This window comes from Ammospiza nelsoni, chromosome 2 (assembly GCF_027579445.1).
Source record: "Ammospiza nelsoni isolate bAmmNel1 chromosome 2, bAmmNel1.pri, whole genome shotgun sequence".
Taxonomy (NCBI): Eukaryota; Metazoa; Chordata; class Aves; order Passeriformes; family Passerellidae; genus Ammospiza; species Ammospiza nelsoni.
This window is the reverse complement of record NC_080634.1, coordinates 114874786-114893411: the sequence shown is the minus strand read 5'-3', so window position 1 is coordinate 114893411 and position 18626 is coordinate 114874786. Positions and strand designations below refer to the sequence as shown.

General features: G+C 46.3%; 1 protein-coding gene across 1 annotated transcript in view; it reads right to left on the bottom strand.

The window, feature by feature from the left end:
* Positions 1 to 12687, bottom strand: part of LOC132087620 (cystathionine beta-synthase-like) — a 29030-nt gene extending 16343 nt beyond the window's left edge. Inside the window, 5 exon segments of the mRNA XM_059493978.1 lie at positions 1555 to 1661; positions 4471 to 4613; positions 7661 to 7696; positions 7698 to 7800; positions 12683 to 12687. Of these exon segments, the coding sequence (XP_059349961.1) occupies positions 1555 to 1661; positions 4471 to 4613; positions 7661 to 7696; positions 7698 to 7800; positions 12683 to 12687 (394 nt within the window).
* Positions 12688 to 18626: the final 5939 nt, after the last annotated feature.

Genomic DNA, 18626 nt, shown 5'->3' with positions numbered 1-18626 from the left:
GATCTGTAGTCCTGACTGAGGTGCCATAAAAAATCCCAAACAATAGAAAGAACATTTTCAAGTGTCAGGCTAAATTATAGTTTTGTTTTCACTGAGCTAGCAACAAACTAAGAAACTTTCCAAGGCACATTCAGATTGCAATGCAAGGCACATCCCAGTCCTCATTAGGGCCTCCACACCACAGCATTCTTCTTACCAAGCCTTTGATGCACATCTGCAGCTGAACTGGTGCTACTGAGCTCTGTTTTATGGACAGCAGGGAGAAATGGGGATTTCCAGGGGTGTTTTTCCCTTCACCTTGGCAGACACAGCGACCTAAGGCTGAGAAATCAGCCCTGCACCTGAGCAGCCTGAACAGGAAAGGAAATCTTGCGCTCATCATTACATTTCATAATGCAAAATGCCACAGCTCCAGCTGCACGAGGGTGCCTGGGGGCACAGAAAACACCAGGCCATCCCATCCAGCTGTGGCTGCTTCCTTTTATTCCTGTGTTTGCTGGGAAGGGGCTCTGTGCTGACACAGAGCTGCTCTGCCTGTTCTGCTCTGCTTCCCCTCCTGTGCCAGGGGAGGGAGACACCATCCCAGAAAATGGGATCTGCCTGCTTTTCCCAGCACCTAAAGCACCAGCCAGACACACTCCAAGGCACAGGCTGCTCCAGAGGTGCACCAGGCACTGCACATCTGTCCTCCCACCCCCATGGTGTCCTGGTGTCCCCTCAGCTCTCACTGTGGGCAGGGTGAGGCAGTGCAGTGTGCAATAGCAAGCCATGACTAAGAGCTGGAATCTTAGGGGAAAAACATCCTTGGTTTTCCAGTGTGGAGGTTGCAGGGCTGGTGGCCCACGGATCCCAGATGCTGAGAAGGGATCAGGTGGGAAAGCCCACGGTGTTTTCCCTGTGTTTGTATGCTCAGTGGGGTCTGGCTGCCCTTATAGTTATTCATAATTATTTAATTTAATCATGGTTATTTCATGAATAACTCTCTGGTTCCCAGCTGACACACAGCACTGCAGGGCTCTGTTGTGCCATGAGTGCTCAGCAAGTCTCTCCTTACTCAGCTGTGTGACACTCCTGGCACTCTCTGCCTCTCAGAATTTGCCTTTCTGCCCAATTTGGACCAAATTAATTATCAGGGTTAGGAGTTACAGGAAAGGAGACTGAAAAGTCCACATGCACACATCTGAGTTTATCACCCTTGTGACTGTAGGGGACCAGCCTAAAGCCAAACCCTACATGAGACAGCACCAGCAAACATCTCCTTAGGGAGAGGACTGAGATCCATCCCCAAATTTGGGCCAGCCCTGCTCTGAGCTTATGCTGCTGTTATCTGGCAGGAGAGATGCCCCACTACCATTGCCCATGTGCTCATTGCTGCTTGAAACCTCCTGTTTGGCCCAAGAAATTACTGTGTAACAAGCAGGAGAGCCCAACATGAGCCACCTCTGCCCCTACCCATCTCTGTTCCTCTCACAGAGCCTCTTCTGAAGCCCCCTTCCAGCACCCCTCACCCTCACCTCAAGGCATGCAAAAACCTGCTGGCAAGGGGACACTCACAGAGCTCACACTTGAGCCCATAGGACTTCCCAATCTTGTTGATTTGGACTATTGGGGTGCAGCCAATTTTCTTGAGTATATTGGGCAAGATCTTCTTTTCTTCTGTCCTGAAATAATGCAGGGAAAAACAAAGAAAAAAGTAAAATCAAAACTATTGTTGTGCAACATGAACCAAGAGAAAATCTGAGTGAGGTTTCAGCAGCTTTATCAAGGCCACCAAAACACAGCCCAGCTCCAAGAGAAGAAGTCCCCATCAACAATTAGTGGCACCAGGAGTTAATTACAGTTCTCCCTCATGAGTTATTAGGGTTTTTACATAAAAAGTAAACTAATTCATTTTCAGGGGTGTTCTGAAATGCCTTGCTCTGCAAAACTCTAGGCCAGATCTATAATGAGTGAGAAGATGCTGGCAAGCCTTAGAACTTTATGCTGTGGGTGATAAAACCAGGAGATAGAGCACGAGGCTCCTCCTCTTCTCCCCATCCTGCCCAGCCCCATCTCTGCTCCCCACATTTCCAGCTGCCTCTGGGCCAAGTGCTGCTGCCCAGGACTGCCAAACTTGCAAGGATGGCTCCATCAGAGAAGCCCAAACCTCAGAGTGTTCTGGGGGTGTTTTGCAAACAGTTGAATGCAGCTCTGTGATCAGTGAGATTCAGCTGCCCAGATTTGCCCCAGCAGGACTCAAAAACCACAGCAAGAGCAACCTGAAAAAAAACAGTTTGGCCAAGACACCTTGCCAGGTAACTCACAGCCCTGAGCTCTGTCACAGATTGACAAGGGCTGTGTTTGTTTGGGCCACATCATAAGCTGTGATGGTTTGATGCTGGTGCAATGCCAGTGCCCCCATGAAAATATATTCTCCCCAGTGGCTGCTGTGAGATGTGACCAGGAATAGAGCAAAGCAGGCTTAAGTTTAGAAATAAGAAAAACACTTTATTAACCTACAGCTATATGCAAAAAGGAACATACACACAACTCAGAATGAAAACCTTCCAGAACATTCCTCCTCCCCCCACCCAATTTCCAACACAGCACAGTGAGACAAAACCTTGGATTCTGCAGGTGTGATACGAACACCTCCTGCCCTGCAGGAGTGCAGGGGTTTAGTGAAGGTCTTTCCTACCAGGAGGCTCCAGGCTCCCTGCATCCCTAGCCCAGAAATGATGGGATGTGTTGTTACCCTTCCCTCTGTGGGAAGGGTTTGCAGAGACATCTCAGGCTCCACTGGGTGCTGCCAAATGTGAGGCAACACCACAATAAATGAGCTTCCCCCACAGCTGTTCCAAAAGCCACTTTTGAAATGCCCAGGATTTATTTCAGTGGGGCTGAGCTTTGGCTCCTTCAGGCAGTTTAACTGAGCCTGGCTCTCTTGAGGGTGACCTGAGTTCCTGCATTGCACATCTGGATTGCATCCTGCAGGTGCTGATGTCAGCTCAGGACAGCAGACAAGGATGGTTTTCCCCTCAGATTCCAGCTTTTAGTCATGGCTTGCTATTCCTTGAGATGTCCGGGGGAAAACCAGTCCTGGCAAAGCAAAGGATTCCTGCTGAGGTTAGGCTGGGTCAGAACCAGCTCGAGGGGTGGCAGAACTAGTCTACCTCTGTATCTCTAAAGAATTTAAATATTTAATATTCTTAATTAAAATAACAACCTGTCTCCTCCCTCTGCTTCTACCCCCAAAACTCAATCAGATTTCACCTAGGAATCTCAGGAAGTCCAGAGATTTTTGCTCCATCTGTGGCTTACCCAGAGCAGGGAAAGCAAACCACCTCTCCCTCCACGCCCTGCTGCAGAGCTGTGATGTGTCCCAGTGTCTTTTTTTCCCTGCCACACAGGGAGTTATGTTCCAGCTCCTGCCCCAGCAGGGCTGTGTGGGCTCCCTCAGCCAGACTCCATTCCCAGAGCAGTGTTTGGGAAATGTCTCCCCATCTCCCATCTGGGGGTGGGATGGGCCCAACCACTTGCACCACCATGGCACCCTGATGCTAAATTGTTTGCAAAAACATAATTTTATCCTGCTCAGAATGATAATTGAGTGGGAAAAATAAAATTCATTTTGACTGAAACTGATTCTCCCCTCGGGCACCAGCTGCAGGGGTGGCACTGAGCCATGCACAGCTTGCTTGATCAGCTCCAGGGCTCTGCATTCCATCCATTCCTCCCTCCTGCATGGGCCAGACCCAGAGGCTGCTCTGGGCTACCCACATGCTGGTGGCTGTGCCCTGACCTTGTCCTGCCTGGCACATGGTCAGGCATAACCATGCAGAGCAGTGCTGCACCTCCCATGGCCTCCAATCCCTGCAGCTGCATTCCAGGAGTTTTACTCCACTGGCTGGAGCTGGATCCCTGCTTCACATCTCTGCACTGCAGGATGTGTCTGTAGTTCCTCTGACATTTATGGGAGAGCCTTATCTTTAGTAGCTTGTCTGTGTCTGGTTTGCAGGGTCATTAAAGCACCTCTTGTCAGGACTAGTCTGGGCCCTCACGTCACCCTGGGAGGGAACCTGCTGCTCTGAGGGCAACAACAGCTCAGAGCAAGAACTTTTCTCTGCACTGGGGCCATTTACTGCTGATATAAAAGCCCAGGCCCTGGTAATCCATTTTTGTGAAGGCCTCTCGGCCATCTAAAATAAGATGCCCCCAAACAAGGAGGTGCTCTGGAAAACACAAACCCTGAGACTCGAGCCTAGGTGTTTGCAGAGCAAGGCATTTCAAGCCACATCCTTCTGCAAAAATAAAAGGGAGTGAAAAAATCTTCTTGGAGAGGAGTTACTAATCTGCTTTTGCCATTTGGAATATAAACCATCATTAACACAATAGCTGGCTTCTGGCCATGACCATCCTGGTGTAACAACAACCTCCAGGAAAAGGTGCTGAGGTGCACCCTGAAGAAAGCAGCATGGAGGAATTACTTACAAGGGAACACAGGAGTGTGGAGACTTGCTGGCAGGAGTTGTGGCTGTCCATGTGCACTTACTGGGCAAGTTGGGGAGGATCCAGGTGCTGTCCTGACCATTGGCACCCCTGCCATTCACCAGGGGGCACTTCTTACCCAGCTCCTGTGGGGTGGAAACAGAGGCCACATGTCACTGTCATATTTTCTGAAAAATCTCTTTGCCAGGATTTCTTTTCCTGAGAAGCCTCTGCTTCTCCATGTTTTGCTATGTTGGAATGTGATTTGGAGAATTGTTTACCCAGCATGTGAATTGTTTTTAATTAATGGCCAATCACAGCCAGCTGGGTCAGGCTCTCTGAGTCTGTCAGGAGATTTTATTATTCATTCTTTTCCAGCCTTCTGTCTGTCTCTTTTCTCTTTCTTTAGTATAGTTTTAGTATAATGCAATGTAATGTAATGTAATGTAATGTAATGTAATGTAATATAATACATCAGCCTTCTGAGAACTTGAAGTCAATTCTCATCTCTCACCTCATCCTGGGGACCCTCAAGACACCACAACAATTGGTGACTACAGTCACATAGACAGCTGGGAGAAAAATAGCTGCAGAAGGGGAAAAAATGGCATTTGGGTGTGAAGGGAGGGTGGCCAGGCTGCTTGGAGCATCCTGTTATCATTGCAACCACATGGATCTAGGTGGGTAAGGAGGTTGTAGGGGTGGAAGGAGATGAGCAGATGCAAGGATGTTGTAGTGAGGTGAGTGTCAGTCCCTTCTCCCAGGGAGTAAGTGGTGTGACAAGAAGAAATGGACTCAAGTTGTCCCAGAGGAGATTATACATTAGGGAAAAAAGTAGATTACAGATTATGAAAAAAATTCATGCAAGGGTTTGTAGAGGGATAGAATATAAGCAAATAAAGGTAGTATAGAAAGTAATCTTACCCCCTAAAGAGTTGCAGGTGGGTTAATCATTAAGGATTAGAAGCAGGCCTGACTTTAACAGGCCACATCTGTAGCCAATAAGAAGAGTGTTATAAAAGAGTGGATTGGTTAATTGAGGGCAACTGGAGTCAGGTGGCTACTGCAAGAAGGAGTCAGTGCTTGGAGGAGCTGCCTATGAAGAACATCAAGGAGGTATGAAGCTCTTGTACTAAGAACACAACAATATGAAATCTCGGCAGTATAATGACAACAAGGGTTGTAAAGCACTTGAATGGAATTTCCAGTAAAGTGGTGCAGTCACCATCCCTGGAAGTATTCAAAACTCCTGTGGAGGTGGCACTTGAGGACACAGACTCATGGTGAACATGGTGGTGTGGGTTCATGGCTGGAGCTGATAATCACAACAGTCTTTTCCAACCTTAGCAATTCCGTGATTCCATGACAAAATTCCTCTTTTGGAGTGGTATGTTAGACCCCATACATCATCTGGGCATCCTCTCCAGTGCATCTTCTTCCCCATCTCAAAATCATCAGCTCCACTAGGAAATTTGATGCTCCTAATTTAATTATTTTGTCAAGAACAGCTTTTTCACCCTAGCAGTGAAGAACCTGCAGGTAAATCAATCCAGCAATAATTGGAGAATGCTTTTATGGTGATGGTGGGACTCTGCTCTGGCATTCAAGTGTATTAAAACTGAGAAAAAAGATCCAACAAAAATTAAACAGCAAAGGGCAGCAAATGTGCTTGGGGTACTGAGCAACTCCCACAGTAAAGCAGCTTAAAAAGAGGAGGATTCATCAGGCTGGAAGTGAGACAAGAGTCTGGTGCTGAGAGCAGGCTCTAAATCCTGGGGGAGTTGGAGAAGCTGCATCAAATAATGAGCAATAAATAATAATGCAGAATGGAATTATCAGGAACAACTACAGAGGCAGAGCAGATAAAAAATGGAATGAGAAAAGGGTTGAGTTCAGTAGCAGATTTTAAGCACACAAGCCCTGATGGTATCAGTGCTCTGCAGGAAGGCAATTTGCTGGGCTGTTCTCTCTGTATTGCTGGTGCATATACAGACAAAAGGAGGAGTCTGGGCTTAAAGTTTATTTTCAGCAACTCCTAGTGAACAGCAGCAGAAACAAATAAACCCAGAAAAGGGTTACATGCAGGTTTGGTGTGACCTCTCTGCTCTGATCCTCTCTGCAATCCATCCACCATGTGTGTGCTAAAAAAAAGAACCACGTGGAGAAAAACCACATGTTTTTTGGTACCTGTAAGTTCCTTTTCTGGCTTGTTCACAGAATGAATTTATCTTGATTCAACCATTAGTGAATAAAGGGACCTTGAAACTCCACAGGGTCATGGATGGAGGCTTGTGTCTCACTTAGACTGATGATGAAAGCTGCTGTTAGGCTGCTTAGTATGCCCTGTCTCCCTACACCTCTGTCGTGGTGCATTCTGCAATTAGAGCAAGTCTGACCCTTTCCTTACCTTCTATCTAAAAATTATCAAAGACATGATGCTGGACATTCCTTCTGCATTTAACTTCAGACTGAGAACATTTTGCCATCTGACAGGACCAAGCCAGTGACTCAAAGAAGAAACATCTCATTTCTAAAGACAGAGACTTGCCTGCTGCCATTGGGAGGGGCCATGGAAAATCCAGTTTAGTTGGGGAGCTTCATCTCCCCCGCCCAGGCCACAAAGCCACAGCCCTGTTCCCCCTCAGCCCCTGGGCTCCCTGCCAGTAGCTGTGGCTCACAGTTATAGAATTGTGCTCTTTGTTGATGGAGTGACAAAACTATCCCCTTAAAAAGGAAATAAGCCCAGAAGTTTCTCTCTTCAATTAGGTGAAAAGGTATTTCATTGGGCTTCACCTCAAATTGAAGGATAGCTAACTGGGCAGGAGACAAAAAGTCCTGCTTGAGCAATTTACTAGAAAAAGAAGAGAACAACTAAATTAATGGTTTTTGTGAGGTGTTTTACCAGGGGTGGGAGGGCCTCTTGCACTTGGATTGGTTTATCTGTAAAGAGTTTATTTTGCCTTTTATTAAAACCTTTTTGTTTCTAACACTCCCACAAAAGCTATTCTGCTAATTGAATGCCTTCTAAGGTAGCTGAGCTATCTTAGGTGTGAAATATATCTTTAAGAGCTTATGAGACCTGTCTCAAAGACACACCTATTTCACACAGTGGCCAGCACGCTGCTGTGGCTGAGTCCTGATTATCTGAATTCCTTGTGGCTTGACACATGAGCCCATGGGCAGCCTTAATTACCATTTCTGCCATCCTCCTGCTGCTTGCCTGCTCCTTTCACCCTCCTGGTGGGAGTTTCTCTGTAGCAGCCTGGCAGGACAGCCCGAGGTCTGTGCTGTGATTCCCTGGTGGCTTCCACGCAGGATGGGGCTGGGCTGTCCCTAGAACACAGAAACACACCCCACACTGTTAATCCAGCAACACCAGAGGGATGGAACAGCCTGTGGCGAGTGGCTGAACTTTATCCAGAGGCACCACAGCATCTCTGAAATTGGAGATCAGAAATTCCTGTTGCAGCAGAAAACTCTGGTCCAGCCCCACACCAGATGCTCAGCCACCTGTTCTTCTCCAGAGACAGCACCCCCAGCCTCAGAGAGCAGCAGGAAACCACGAGGCTGCAGGACAACCACCCCCAAATGCCTTGGATCCTGCAGCCAACAAAAGCTCTCCCAGCAAACTTTGCCTCCCAGTGCTCGTCCCCACCACTGCTGCTCATGGAGAGGGATTAAAGGGGAAAAAATGGTTCATTTCCTTGCAAGCCAGGTTTTATGCTGGCCTTGAGTATATCTCCCACAGCAAATCTGTGTTTTCCTATCTAATTAGCTGGGAAGGAGCAAAAGTCACCTGTGGGTAAAGAAGAGATAATCCACAGTGTATCAGAGGTGGTCAGCAGGCTTTCACAACTGAGCTCATCAGCTACCACCCAAAATGCAGGCTGTTAGAATTCCAGATATTGAGAATTTTAGAATTTTTTTGTGTTGAAAGACACAGGCTGTCAAGAGAACACTACATTTAACCTGAAGCTGTAGAGAAAACTTCCAAAATTGAATAATAGCATTAAGATTATGAGTGTGTAGTTTGAATAAAAGTGTGTAATATCACATAGTAGAAAACTTGGAGTTTAAAGTTTTAGAATATACAGTTTATAGAATATAGTTGTACAATATAGTTTTATAATATATATAAAACTGTAGAAGATGGTTTTTTAGAGAGATAGAAGTTTTAGAGCAGTAGCTAATGCTTCTTCTTCACCTTCTTCATAAGTTTTAGTATTTTGTAATTAGACAAAGAAGTTTGCATTGCAAGACGTAAGTAAATAGTTATTAGATTAAAAGTAAAAATAATTTAAGTGTCATTACTTAATTAGATATTTTTTCCTTAAAAGACCTTGTAGAGATAGAGAACCATTTTGTATCTATATATATATATAAATACTATAGAACTCACAGATTATAAGACTATAATATAAATAAAAATAATAAACATCTAAGTCCAAACATAAAATTCCATCTCAAGCACTTCCGATCCCTACCTTAATCCCCCAAAAAAAGAAAAGATACAAAATCAACAGCTGGCAAAATAGATTTTAGAAGTGTTTTTTTTTTCCTCTCTTTTCCTGGTGATGCCCATCTCTACCATAATAATGGTAGGGTGGAAAGGGACAAGGCAGGAGGGTGAAATTATTGGGGCTGCAGGGCCTCCCTACACAAGCCCCCTTTCCCCTCCAACTCTGGGTCAGGAGGGCTTCAGGGAAGGAAGAGCATTCCTGGCTCCCACCTTCTAAAATGAGATTGCATCCTCCTCACTGTGTTCGGTTTCCCGGACATCTGATACAAAAATAAGTCAAGAATGGGGTTTTCATTTGTTCTCTCACCCCAAGTGAATGCAGACACATTTTCTAGACGCCCAGGGAACAAAGAAGCCAGGGCTGGCCTTTGATTTGTCAACATCTACACCCCTCTCTGCTGGAGAATGCCTCAAGTGTCTCCTCAAGGGCTGGGCAATTCCTGGTGCTGCAGGAATGGCATGAATGTCCTCCTTCCATTACAAAACACTCTCAAATCACTGCATTTCTGTGCTCAGAGCCTGGATCCATATTTACATTAATATAATAGTGGCTCTGAAGGTAACTTTGAAAACTGCCTGAAGTGCAGAACCCCCAAAATGAGATAGCAGAAGGCCTGAAAGGGCACCAAAGGATGGAAGAATCCAGGACTTTTGGAGGCTTTGACACAGCACTGGATGAGTTGGTCCCTTGCTGCCAGCCTCGGTGACATCCATCAGCACAGGTTGGGTGGGGTGTGAGGAGAAAGGACAGCCATGGACTGCAGCCAGGGATGGCTGAGAGGAGCAACATCCAGCGCAAACATCTCCCCACGCTGCCTCCAGTGCAGTTTTAGATCACAAAGCGAAGATAGATACATCCTCTCTGGATTACTAAAACTCTTACCTGTGTCCCAAAACTCCTCCCAGTCCCTGGCTGAGGGCTCCGGGGTGATCTGGTCAGCCACCAAATGCACCTGAGCCACTGCTGTGTCCTGCCACAGCCCCGTTACTCGCTGCTGAATGGAGTCTTGAGAGGGCACAAGGCTGGGCAAAGGATAAATGGAAATCTCCACTGGAGCTGGGAAGCAGGCCAAGAGACCAGGAATGATAACACCCAGCTGCTGCCACTTAATGAAAATATATGACAAGGAGCACAGGCTAACGTTTACAGAGCACTCTGCAGATAGGAGATTGCAGTTATCAGGTTATCAGACTCTGATAACTTCAATGGGGAGAAAATCAAGATGCTCATTAAGTAAAGTGAGGGAAAGCTTAGATGAGCTCAGCAGGGCAGAAAGCAATGCAAGCTCGCTCCATTAGAACCAAAATGCCTTTTTCTTGCCTTACTCTGAAGAAACAGCACTGCTGCCATTGAGCAAGACAAATGCAGCATCAGTTTAGCAGAATGATGGAGTGCTGACAGGCTGACAGGGACTTTGGGAGGTGCCAGTCCAGCCTCATGCTTAAAGCTAGGGCACTCTAAATTCAGCCCAGGCTGCTCAGGGCTTTGCCCACCATAGACCTTGAGAACCTCCAAGGATGGAGTTGTACAATCTCTCCAGAAAACACTCTCCACCACCCCACTGACCTCGTAATGTGAATCCAAACCCTCCCTCTTGCCTGATTCATTCAGGACTTATTGAAGGCGCAGCTGCCCCCCAGGTGAGAATCAGCACGGTCAGCAGGGGAGGGAAATTATCTGGAGGCCAGATTCCAGCTCTCCCCACGGCACTGAGGGTCCCCATTTCCCAGGGAGGGGACAGATGAGGCACTACTCACCCCTGCGGCCCGTCAGGCAAGTGTCAGGGCCGAGCCTGAGCCGCAGTTAATATGTGCTGGTGCTGGGGACACCTGCGAGCCGCGGGAGGGACGCGATTGGGTCCTGCCCCACACCTCGCTGATTGCTCTGCAAGGGGAGGTGACTGGGGCGTAAAAGAGCAGATAAGCCATTTATTGTTTATTTTAATATGTACTTATCTCCAGGAGTGCTCTGAACCCTTCCCCCCGCAGTTTGGTTGTAGAAATTTCGTTGCTGTTTTGGTTTCGTGTCTTGCGCTGGAATTTAGGCCCAGCTCATCTGTGTCAGCGTGGGCCTTGCTGAATCAGGCAGAATGGTGACAGAAACGATTTATTGTGCTAGGTGCTGTCTGGTGGGGCCTCTCTGTGTCCCCTGGGGTCCCAGGGTCAGCCTCTGCACCACCTCCAGCCCTAAACCTCTGTCTCCTGCTTCTCATGCAACTGCTTTTCTATCAAATCAGCTGAGAGCACTGAGCAGCTTCTGCTTCATGGTGATTCCCAAACATCAGCTCCTGGGGATTAGGAAATTGCATGGATGCAGATTTCGCTGGAAGAGGAAGAGCCCCTGAGGATTTCAGTCCCTCTTTTCCCCACTTCTCCCCCGAGGCAGGGTAGCACACAAAGTTGCCTGGTCTGTGCTGGGGCTGTGCTCCTCCAGAACACAGTTGTTCAAGGAAACTTCCCCACTGCTGACATGATCAGGCAAGAATAAGGCTTGTCAGAGTGCTCATTTTGGAATTAAACTTTTGAAGACAAGACTGGTGTAGGTATTAGCACAGGGATGACTTTACCTTTGGTCTTCTTGCAATAAATGGACTCTCTGGAAAACATTGCCAGAGATAATCCATCACAGAAAACTCTTGTGGGCTATCTGATGTGACAGAGAACATGCAGCTCTCCTGTGAAGAGTCTGCAAATAACCCCAACCCCAGCAAGAATAATGTTTTCTGGGCATTGTAGTTACAGAATAACCCAGCCACCCCTTCCTGGTTGTCTCCTGAAGCACTGTGTGCTCAAAAATAAGATTATTCCCTTCAGTGACGAAACTGCAAGAAATGGGTTTTTTTTCAACCTGAAAGGCAACAAGATTTAGATGGGTATTGAGGGGATAGAAGACAATTTTGAAATAAAATGCTTCCTTTAGAGAAATACATTTTTAAATTAAATACTTAAAAACAAAGTCTAAATGAAAGAAGGCCTAAATGGTAAGTCTGGGGACGTAAAAAGAGAAAAAGTCCCCTTTTTTGGGGAGCAAGGTTAAAGCTGTTCACTGCATCTGGCCAGAATACTCAGGCTTAATTGCTGGCTGGGTTTAAACCACAATATTTTCCCATCACCATCCCCAGAGCTGCTTTGCACTTGGGCTACTCAGCATCACCAGCCCTGTGGTCACACACACAAAAATTGGGGTTTTTTTGAGGTCAGCAGGTATTTTGGTGTGGGTTTTCCTGCTTTGCCTGTGCCTGGGTTAAGAGCAGAGGAGGAGCTGGGGTCTGCACAGGGATATTTGCCATGCTCTCACCCACACAGGAACACCAGGTATTTCACAGCCTGTACACATCAGAAAATCCAATTTTACCTTGTGATTTGCAATGCTGGTGTCACTAAGTTCAAAAATCACACAAGGCAGCACAGGGCACAGGGGCTCATTCCCCAGCAGGCTTGCACTGCCCCATCCTCCACCTGAAGAGCTTCTTTGCAGCATTTAACCTGCAGGATTGCACTGGTTAACATCTGCATCCCCAGGCTGGGAGCAACAACTGCAGAGAGCAATCAGCCAGCCAAAAAAATGGGAAGAACACTGGATGGCTCTGGGATTTCCTGAGAGGCTGTGACACCAAACTTCATGCCCAGGGAGAGGGACTCTGCTGTAAAAACCATCCAAAAGGCTCCTTGCAGAGGGAGTTTTAAAGTTCTCACCTCATCTTTACTGTGAGATGGGCAGGCCCTGGCAGAGCCCAGAGCAGCTCTGGCTGCCCCTGGATCCCTGTAAGTGCCCAAGACCAGGCTGGACAGGGTTTGGACCAACCTGGGACAGTGGAAGGTGTCCCTGTCCATGCCAGGGATGGAATGGGATGAGCTTTAAGGTCCCTTCCAACCCAAACCCTCCCCCTGTGGGGATGCAGCACCCAGGTTTTACTTTTGGACACTTGGGAGGAAAGAGGGTGACCACAGTCACCCTCCACCAGTGATTTTTTTTCCTAGAAGATGAAAACAACCTGGTTTTAAAATGTTCCTGATTCTGCTGGACCAAGTGGGAAGAAATCCACATTTTCCCTCCCATGAAATTCGATATTCAAATTTAATATCCATAATGGCTTTATCAAAGCAGTTGAAACTTCACACCAGGGCTTAAGAAGATGACAGGAGAAGGATTAGCAATGTTTTGAGAGGGCCTAGCAAATAATTCAGGGCAGAACAGGCTTTCCTTGGTTATTTTTTGCCAGCAGGGAAAAAACATCTTGCTGTGAGGACATGAGGTTAAAACTGCTTCTGGTTGAGCAGAATTAAATACTGTGAGTTGGAGAATTGGTGATGGTACCTGCTATTGAATAATGTGGGAAAACTGGGGAAAAGGGAGGCTGTCACTTGCTGTTATTTTTTTTTTTACCTGTTCAACAGTGCAAAATGATGGCAGCTGAAACAGGATCCCAGCTGTCACAGGCCAAGGCAGGAATAGGTTAGAAAAGTTACATTTTTGTCACTGCCTTGGAGCAGCCAATCACACCCTCCTGTTTCAGGAGAAGTCACCATTTGCTTGTACTGATGCCTTAGGATTTTAGCTTTTATATTTTTCATATATTTGTAATTCTGCAATTATAGAGTGTATAGCTCTAAACTCCATACACAGTGTTAGCTATTGTCTTCACATTTTGGTCAGACAACACAATTCCTCTCCAGGCCTGGGAATCATGGACACCTCACTGTCTCAGGCCCCAAAAAGTGTAAACAAAACTGAGTTTGGGGGGTGTAAACTTGGAGTAAATGACTTCATTACCTGAAGCTGTAATTGGAAGATTAACCTCCAATATGCAAATGGACCAAACTTATGAAAGTGTGAAAACTTCTTGGATAGACCCCACATCCATTTTGGGTGTAGCCCCTGGGGGGCTTTGTCTGCCCTAAATGTACCTGAAGGCCCTTCAATAAATCTGCTTTTTATTCCCAGAATTTTGTCTGGCCTCTGTTTTTAGGTATTCCTAAAAAAACATCACTACAACCCCTGGAGTGCTCCATAAATCTGAGGAGCCTCCTGTAATGCTGCATCTGCTGCTGGAGGCTCCAGAGACACCCAAGGGGGAGATGTCACAGACATCTTTTATGAAAAATCCTTTCCTTAGGATTTTTTCTTCTTGAGAAGCTGAGGCCTCAAGAACAGAATGTAAACGTTGATTACCTGCTGCTGTGGAATGCAACAGGTGCATCTGTGATTGGTTTCATGCAGTTGTTTCTAATTAATGGCCAATCACGGTGAACGGGCTCGGACAGAGAGTCCAAGACACAAGCCTTTGTTATCATTCTTTCTTTTTCTATTCTTAGCTAGCCTTCTGATGAAATCCTTTCTTCTATTCTTTTAGTATAGTTTTAATGTAATATATATAATAAAATAACAAATCAGCCTTCTGAAACATGGAGTCAGATCCTCATCTCTGTAAACACAGTCACAGGGAGCAGAGCTGCTGGCAATTCCTGGAAGGAGCACAAGGCACCAGCAGCTCCCAGCACACCCTGTGTCCCCCCATGCACTGCCAGACCTGCTCTGGGGCTGATCAGCTCATTCCTGTGTCCTGCTGCACCCAGCAGGGTCTCACTGTGAATCCCCTGAAGCTCTGCAGCTTCCCCAGGGACGTGCAGGGTCTGGATGAAAGTTCATTATAAACTTCAAAATCCCCATCAGCCTAAAAATAGACTTCTATTCCCTTACCTTCTTCCCCATTGCACTATTTGTATCATGATCTATCCTACAATTTGCAACATGATATAAAGCCTCAGACCCCTACATTACAGGGAGCGCAGGCCCAGCTGGTGCCCTCAGAGCCCTGGCCCTGTTTTTTGGGCACACAAACCCAGCTGGCTGCCCCCGCACCAGGCAGGTACCTCCACAAGCAGCTGTGAAAGAAGCCATGGCACATTTTTAGCTCCTGAGAGGGCAGTGAAAGCTGCAGTGTGAGCAGCACCTGGCTGTTCCTCCAAGCAGAGGTGGATTTTTCCACAGGCCAGGGTGGTGCAGGTGAGCTGGCTGCTCTCAGTGCCCTGGAGCCAGGTCCTGTGGGCTCTGCCCTCACCCCCCCATCCTCCAGCACGTGACAAAAGCCAGCAGCCCTTCCATCAGCAACACCAGCCTGGCTTGGTGCTTGTGATGTTTTTTTTTTTTTTATTTTTATTTTTCCTCCAAGCAGAGGTGGATTTTTCCACAGGCCAGGGTGGTGCAGGTGAGCTGGCTGCTCTCAGTGCCCTGGAGCCAGGTCCTGTGGGCTCTGCCCTCACCCCCCCATCCTCCAGCACGTGACAAAAGCCAGCAGCACTTCCATCAGCAACACCAGCCTAGCTTGGTGCTTGTGCTTTTTTTAAAATTTTTTTTTCTCCTCCCCCAAAGGGAATTTATTGCTTCCATAAGGCGCCTTCCTGGACTGAAGTCCTCCCTTTATCTGCAGAGCCAGCACAGCTGATTGTACCCAGTAATTTTCCTGCTGGTGACCCAGGAGGAGGGGCTAGGGGACAGCTGGGTCCCAGGGCTGTCACCAGGCTGTGACTCAGCTGTCAGCAGCTCTTGTTGCAAAAACGGGGTTTGGGCAGTGCCCTGCTCCCAGCTCTGGCCTGGGAGCTGCTGAGGGGCCCTGAGCCCTCAGGGCTGCAAGCAGAGCCAGCTGTGGCTCCCCAGGTATTTCTGAACCTGCTGCGAGGTGGAACTTGATCCCTCACACTTCCTGCAGCTCTCTGTGTGCCTGTGCAGCCTTTGGCCTTTTGCTGAAATGGGCTCCCCACACACGGCAGGGATGCTGGCCTGCTGCCCTCAGGCTGGGAGTGCAGGATCCCCTTTCCCCCTCTGAGAGATTCTGTCTGAAATATCCCTCATCTGCCTCACTGTCACAGACATCTTTTATGAAAAATCTTTTCTTTAAGATTTTTCCTCTTGGGAAGCTGAGAAGCTTCAAGAACAAAATAGTTATCTGCTGCTGTGGAATGCAACAGGTAGATCTTTGGTTAGCTTATGTTGGTTGTTTCTAATTAATGGCTAATCACAGTGAGCTGGCTCGGACTGAGTGTCCAAGCCACCAGCCTTTGTTATTCATTCTTTCTTTTTCTATTCTTAGCTAGCCTTCTGATGAAATCCTTTCTTCTATTCTTTTAGTATAATTTTAATATAGTATATATAATAAAATTATAAATCAGCCTTCTGAAACATGGAGTCAGATCCTCATCTCTTCCCTCATCCTAAGACCCCTGTGAACACTGTCACACCTCACAATCGTCACTGGGGGACTACTGAAGAAAAGACCCACTGTGTCTACAATCTCTGGCTCTGAAGGAGAAAGTTACACATGCTAACAAGGCCCTGAGGCCTAAGGGCATTGCTAAGCTATTGTTTTCACCAGTGTATTTACTATATGTTACAGTGAGCTCAACAAGAAGAAAGAAGGACATTCCGACCTTTTGCAACAATAGCTCTGGGATTTTTCCCCACCTCTAGGCCTGGCTGGACTTCTCCTGAATTTTTGGGTGGTCCCCCCACAGAAGACCCTTCTCACTCACTTGCAACCACCATGACAGACAGACTGAGATGTAAGAAGCCTCTCCATCAAGGACGGAGACATGAAACCCCCATGTGAAAAGGCCCCTCTCCTCCTTCCAAGGACTGCAACTGAAACCCCCAGCCCAGGGGAGGTGTGTGGGGGAGGCAAGCTGACCAAAGCAAGATGTTTGCCTGCAGGTTGTGACCACTGGACCATGAAAACAACGGCTCTCACTGCTGAGAACATGGGCCACCTGTTACATCTATTCTTTATTGTATCTGTTTCCCCCTCCTCACAATTTCCAAGAGTTATCATAATAAAAACCTCTGGAGTTAGCTAGAGATTTCGAGATCTCCCCAGACGTGACCTTGTGAGCTCCATTGGCTGGACATCTGTCACAGACATCTTTTATGAAAAATCTTTTCTTTAGGATTTTTCCTCCTGAGAAGCTGAGAGGCTTCAGGAACAAAATGTAAACATTGATTATCTGCTGCTGTGGAATGCAACAGGTGCATCTGTGATTGGTCTCATGTGGTTGTTTTTAATTAATGACCAATCACAGTGAGCTGGCTTGGACAAAGTGTCCAAGCCACAAGCCTTTATTATTCATTCTTTCTTTTTCTATTCTTAGCTAGCCTTCTGATGAAATCCTTTCTTCTATTCTTTTAGTATAGTTTTAATGTAATATATATCATAAAATAATAAATCAAGCCTTCTGAAACATGGAGTCAGATCCTCGTCTCTTCCCTCATCCTGAGACCCCTGTGAACACTGTCACAGACATCCAAGGACTTTGCCACTCTATGTTTGGTAGCTCTATCCCCTCTTTCTCTCTCTTTCTCTATCTTTTTCTTTCCCTTAATCCTTCTATCACATTTTGCTGTGGTCATTCAATAAAGGTGCATTTGTTTTGATCATTACTGCAAACCCCCTGTGCTGTGTTGGGTTTTGCACCCTGAGATCAATCCACAAACCATCACGAAACCCATTCATGACACCCTCTGAGGGGGCTGCCAAAAGGAAAAGCAGGGATCTGCCAGCAATAGCAGCATTTCAGGTACCACATGAGAAGGATGTGCAGGATGGAGTCAGCCCATGCTGCTGGACTGGGGTAAGGAGAGGAAGAGGTGATGAGCACAGAGCACTGTGTGTGTGGGGAGGCACCTGAATACCCAGCATGAGAGCAGGGAGCTCATCCTGGCAGCCTGGAGACATGGAAAGAACTGCAGAGCCTCACACTGACAGCCAGGGGTCTTCTGCACAAATGTCTTACAGCCTAACACACCTACAAGCTTGAACAGGCATTAAAAAAAACCCAGTCTTACAGTCTAACACACAAGCTTGAACTGGCATAAAAAACCAATCTTACAGTCTAACATCTACAAGCTTGAGTTGCTATTAAAAAAACAATCTTACAACAACCTTACAGTATAAACACAAGTTTGAACTGGCATTAAAAACACAATCTTACAGCCTTAACACACTTACAAGCTTGAACTGGCATTAAAAAACAACCTTTCTTACAGTCTTCACACACAAGCTTGAACTGGCATTAAAAAAAACAATCTTACAGTCTAACACACTTACAAGCTTGAATTGGCATTAAAAAAACAATCTTACAGTCTTAATACAATTAGAAGCTTGAACTGGCATTAAAAAATGCAATCTTACAGTCTTAACACACTTAGAAGCTTGAACTGGCATATAAAAACAATTCTACAGTCTTAACAGATTTACAAGCTTGAACTAGCATTTAAAAAAGAAACCTTACAGTCTCAACACACAAGCTTGAATTGGCATTAAAAAAACAATCTTTCTTACAGTCTTTACACACTTACAAGCTTGAATTGGTGTTAAAAAAAAGAAACCTTACAGTCTCAACACACTGACAAGCTTGAACTGGCATTAAAAAAACAATCTTACAGCCTCCTTAATACACTTACAAGCTTGAACTGGCATTAAAAAAAAAACTTACAATCTTAACACACAAGCTTGAACTGGCATTAAAAAACAATCTCACAACAACCTTACAGTCTTAACACACTTACAAGCTTGAAATGGCATTAAAAAACAACCTTACAACAACCTTAGAGTCTTAAAACACAAGCTTGAACTGGCATTAAAAAAAC